We start from the raw sequence: 5,327 nt of genomic DNA, 5'->3' as shown, positions 1-5,327 counted from the left end.
GACCCCCGCCCCAGACCCGCGCAGATGCTGTTGCGCCGCGCGAGGACGCGCCACGCTAAGGTTCCAGTGGGCGGGTCGGCGGCCCCGGGACGGGCGCGGGAAGGGCGGGGAGGCGGAGGCCAGGGAGAGACCGCCGAGCTGGCCGGAGCCCGGCGGCGGCAGACACACCTACCCTGGCCGGGCTGCGGGCCGAGGCGTCACTGGGGGGGCGGGGGCAGCGCGCTCCCGGCCGCCTTCCGCTCCTCCTCCTCCTCCCCCTGGGCCGAGGGCCTTCCGGGCGGGTGGGTGGCCGCCGCCTGGGTGGGCCCGCTGTGCTCCTCCTTGGCGGCGCGGTTGCCCCCCAAGGCCGCGGGCACCTCCGTGCCGTGCTTGCGGCTGATCGGGTAGGCCCCGATGGCCGCCAGGATGCTGCGGTGGCGCTCGGGGTCCATCTCGGTGTAGTACATCTCCAGGGTCAGCGGCGTGCATATCTTGTGCTGCGACATGGCCAGGTCCGGGCGCGGGGGCTGCGAAGGGAGTCAGGTTCTCCCGCATGAATACACGCGGCCGAGACGCGCGGCCGCACCACGTTCGTGCCGCGCTGTGTCCCGTCCCTCCTGCTTTGCCCAGTTGGGTGGCGCTGTGGACGGCCTGTCTAAAGGCATTTCTACCACCATTTCAAGCCACCAAAGGGTCTCGTGGAGCCACAGGAGGTGGTCACCGCCCGGTCACGAGCGAAGGGGACTGGGCTTCCCGCGAGGGAGGGCGCTGCGGCCTGCGCGCCTGGGTGGAGGGCTTCTGTCTCAGAAGCAATGGGGTCGACAGGAAAGGGTAGATTTTACCTCTGAAAAATGAAAGGCTTTAGGAAAATACACTAAAAATCATAGCCATCATTGGTACAGTTAAGAGATTTTAAAAAGAGGATGAAAGAAAATATTTGCCAAATATTCAGGAAATGTCAATATCCATATTATATTTTAAAAACCTTCTACAGTCTCTAAGGAAAAGAGGAATGACCCCCTGGGAAAGCTGGCAAGAATGACACTCTACGCCAGGTCACCGCAGGGAGATGCGGGCCACGGGCTCCGCCTCACCTCTGCACCATTTGCCTCTCCTTTGACTCATGTTTTAAATTACAAGAAGATAGAACCTGTCACTAAAAAGCCTTTTCAAAAGATTGGATCTTGGCTGGGCTGGCCAAGTGGCTCACACCTGTAATCCCCAGCACTCTGGGAGACCGAGATGGGAGGATTGCTCGAGGCCAGGAATTCAAGACCAGCCTGAGCAAGAACCAGACCATCTCTACAAAAAAACAGAAAAATTAGCCAGGCGTGGTGGCATGTGCCTTAGTCCCAGCTACTTGGGAGGCTGAGGCAGGAGGATCGCTTGAGCCCAGGAGTTTGAGGTTGCTGTGAGCTGTGATGATGCCATGGCAAAGGAGTGAGACCCCGTCACAGAAAAGAGATAACTGGATCTCAACATATTCTGGAGAAGTGACAGGACATGAGCAGCTTTGGGGGCCCAGAGGAGCAGGAAATGCCCTTGTCCCCCCAAGGTGGGCGTGGGGAGGTGCCCCTCCACAGAGCATCCAGGGAGAGACTCCTATAGGACCCCTCGTGGCCTGGCAAGGACGGGTGGTCTCTGCTGCCCCCCAGGGCCCAGCCCCCACGCCCCTGCTCACCCGAAGCAGGAAGCCGTCGGGGCAGGTGTACTGGTCGTACCAGATGGCCTTGTACATGATCAGGACACAGCCCAGGAGCGCCATGGCGAAGGCGATCATCCGCGCTGTGGGCAGCTGTCGCAGGGAAAGACACGAGCTCAGGTGTGAGAGACAGTGAGCCCGGGCTGGGGCCCGGCACAGGACCACCATCTCCCTAAGTCTCGGTACCCCACCCCCACCCCAGGCAGGCAAAGTCGCCTTTCGGGAAGGTCAACAACAGGGTGGAGTGTCCAGGCACCACCCCTTGGGGTCAGGCCTTATTGACAGCCCCTTCTCTGGGATTCTGGAAACTCTGCCACCTGGTGAAGTGCACATGGCCTTTGACCCAGCAGGTGCTTGGAGAACAGCACAACCTGTGGCTGCAACATCATTTGAGGTGTTGGGCGCTGGAAGCCATGTGGAGGGCTCACTGGGCCTCCAAAGGTACTGCAGGGAGGGAGGGCATGTTAAGGTCAGCTGAGGCTGTGCTCTGGAAAGCACGGCCAGACCTCGCCAGGCCTCTGGTGGGGGGTGGGGGGGGCTTCCATCACAGAAATGCTGCAGGGATGGGAACCTGTGGCCTTCCGGATCCTTGAGTGTGGCCTTTTGACTGAACACAGATTTGTTCTGTGAAGTTTGGATTTGGTTGGGGGCCCGCACTTGGGGGTCTGGAGGGCCACGTGTAGCCTTGAGGCTTCCCCACCCCAGGAAGGGCAGATCTTCCTGCTGCAAAGTGAAATAGTCCACTAAAAATGGTTACAGCCTTCATTAGTAAAGCTGAGAGATCAAAAAAGGTGAGGGAAGGTATTTGCCAGATGTGCTGCGGAAAGAGTTAATTTTTGCATCATGCAGAAAGCCTGTGAGTCACTAAGGAAAAGACAAGCAGCCCGGGGGAAACTGCGCAGGAGACACGCCCCAGAGGCTGGGGTGCAGGGCCCCCACAGCCAGCCCTGGGCACCCGCCTGGGGGCCCCCCACCTGCGAGCGGTGGCGTGGTTACCTTGCGCCCTTCCTCTGGGTGGCTGCCGTTCCCCTTCTGGCCCTCCAGGTCAGGGAACTTCTTCGGCTGGTCTGGGGAGGACAGCTGGTATTCCGTCTGCGTCTTGATGACCACCTGTGAGAAGACACGGCCATGGCCTCACCAGGCGGCTGGCAAGGCCCCAGGAGAGCCTTGGCTGAGAGGGTCGGCTGCATGGCAGTGGTGTGGACGCCGACCATGTGGCTGGCAGGGCCGCAGTAGCTACAAGGTGAGGCCAAAGGAAGGTGGCTGCTGCAGGTCTGCTGAGGGCCGGGGCAGCCCTGGGGCCTGGCGAGACCACTGACAGAGCCCCTGTCTCTGCCAGCTGCCGTCAGCTCTGAGGGCGCTGCTCTCCCTGCCGGGAACTCCCCCTTCAGTGGAGCCACAGCTTAGCCTCCTACTCTAGGAAGTCTATCCTGACTTCTCTTCTGGTTCCCAGGGTCTTGAGGCCCCTACCCTGTGGGGCACAGGCAGGTGCTCCAGAGGGGCAAAGCCTGAGCCTCCCACGGCCCACTCACACATGCTGCCCCACCCCTGCCTGGGACAACTTCTGGTTCCCTTCACGCGCCACAGCTCCCCCAGGGTCCGGCTGGGCTAGGCTTGAGTGAGCTCTTTGCTTCTCACCAATTTCGGTTGGAAGCTCCCCCTCCCTTGGTTACTTGCCCCGGGACCAGGAGCCCCGTCCCAGCAGGAGAAGGGTGGGGTTGTTGCTTGCTGGTCCCCACCGACAGACATGGGTGGGCAGTGACCCCATCTCTGACCCACCCCCAGTGGGACCAGGTAGGTGTGGTGCTGTCTGCGGGTGGGGAGAGGGGTTCTGGAGACCAGGGAGCTGACCAGAAGGTCACAGAGTACTGGTGGCCGACTGAGGTTCTGGCCCGCACGGCCTTCCTCCACTTGCTCTGTGGCACCTAGGAGGAGGCCACATCTAACAAACCTTACCCACACCCTTTGCTCCCAGGGGAGCCTGAGAAAGGCTCCCCCACGCCAATGCAGGCCCCTCACCTGGTCAGGGAATGGTGGCTGGAGCTGGCTGACGTCCAGGGGGCTGATCAGAGGCACACTGTCTGTGCCAGCCCCATCCTGGTCCCCGGGGTCTTTGCCTGGCTTCCCAGAGAAGCTGCAGCCCAGCTTCACCATGGTGGGTGGTGGTCCTCGACCTGCTCCAGAGACAGAGACAGGGTCACTGCCCACAGGCCACCCGTGGATGCCCATGCAGCTGGCTCTGGAGCAGAGCACCCCGGGCTGGTCCCAACACTCCTCACACTAGAGCCTGGGACAGGCCATGGGTGGTCAGGCCAAGCTCCCTGGGGCCAACTGGCAGGTGCACCCAAAGGCTTCTGATCCCTTCTTGACCCCCAAGTCCCTAGGGACCCCATAGCAGTGAAGGGGGTGGCACCCCCGACCACTGACTGCCCAGACACAAAAGCAGGGGAGTCTTCATTGGCCAGTGCTCTAGAGGAACTTCCAAGGGCAGCGGTTCCAAAGAAAACCCAGACAGCAGTCTGGAGGGTTAGGTTGCCAGATTTAGTAGATAAAAATACAGGAAACCCAGCTAAATTTGAATTTCTCATAAGCAGTGAATACTTTTTTTTTAGCATAAGTACATCCACGCAATATGTGATATGGGACATATTTATATTTAATACTAAAGAGTCATTCGTTGCCTAAGTGAAATTCAAATGTACCGGTGTCCGGTGTCCTATCCTGCAGCCCTTGCTGGCAGGCAGGAAGCGAGAAAGAGCCACGAGGAGGACGGGCTCAGGCAAGTCCCAGCACCGGGTGTGCGGGACAGTCTAACGGCTATGGAGGGCACAAGCCAAGTGGCCCGTGGGGAAGACAGCTGAGGCTCTCGTGGCTTGGAGCCCGTGTGGCCCCCACACCGGGCTGGGGTTAGGGTGCACGGCTCCACCTCTAGGCTGCCCTCTTAGAGGAAAGGAATGCAGCAAATGACCTCTACGTTGATCAATGGAAAAGCAGAAAAACAAAATATACTCAGTCAATCAAAAGAAGACGCAAAGGTCCTGTGTCCAGTAAGAAACTGAACCTGTCACTAAAAATTCTCACAAAGAACTCCAAGCCCAGACAGCATCACTGCTGAATTCTACCCATCATTTAAGGAGGAAATAATGCAAAAATCATACAAAACTCTTCCAGAGACAGGACACAGATGCACTCGCCAGCTCATCAGGCCAACATAGCCTCAGTTTCCCAACCTGGCAAGGACAACAGGAGAGGGGAAATCACAGGCCCCCTCACCCACAATCAGTGCAAAGACTCCAAGTGAAATTCGAGCAAACCAAATCCAGCAAGATAAAAAGATAACACATCCTGACAGGTTGGGTGTGTTCTGGGAATGAAATTTGATTCAGTATTTGAAAAGCAATGAGGAGGCCAGGCGCGGTGGTGCACACCTACGATCCCAGCTACTCGGGAGGCTGGGGCAGGAGGATCGCTTGAGCCCAGGAGTTCAAGGCTGCAGTGAGCTGTGATGGCACCACTGCACGCCAGCCTGGGTGACAGAGCAAGACCCTGTCTCTAAAAAAAAAAAAGCAATCGGTATTTTTTCACCATATTAACAAAATAATGAAAAATAATCTGATCAATTTCAATAGGGGCTAAAAAAGTATTT

General features: G+C 58.4%; 1 protein-coding gene across 1 annotated transcript in view; it reads right to left on the bottom strand.

Moving 5' to 3' along the window:
* Positions 1–3,835, bottom strand: part of CALY (calcyon neuron-specific vesicular protein) — a 4,500-nt gene extending 665 nt beyond the window's left edge. The window contains exons 1-4 of the mRNA XM_012660687.1: positions 3,701–3,835; positions 2,678–2,791; positions 1,661–1,774; positions 173–476 (exon numbers count right to left, since the gene is read on the bottom strand). Of these exons, the coding sequence (XP_012516141.1) occupies positions 198–476; positions 1,661–1,774; positions 2,678–2,791; positions 3,701–3,835 (642 nt within the window). The 3' untranslated portion in view covers positions 173–197. The remainder of the gene's footprint in view (positions 1–172; positions 477–1,660; positions 1,775–2,677; positions 2,792–3,700) is intronic.
* Between the last annotated feature and the right edge of the window lie 1,492 nt (positions 3,836–5,327).

Source organism: Propithecus coquereli, unplaced genomic scaffold (genome assembly GCF_000956105.1).
Source record: "Propithecus coquereli isolate 6110/MARCELLA unplaced genomic scaffold, Pcoq_1.0 Scaffold673, whole genome shotgun sequence".
Taxonomy (NCBI): Eukaryota; Metazoa; Chordata; class Mammalia; order Primates; family Indriidae; genus Propithecus; species Propithecus coquereli.
This window is presented reverse-complemented; position numbering and strand designations above follow the sequence as displayed.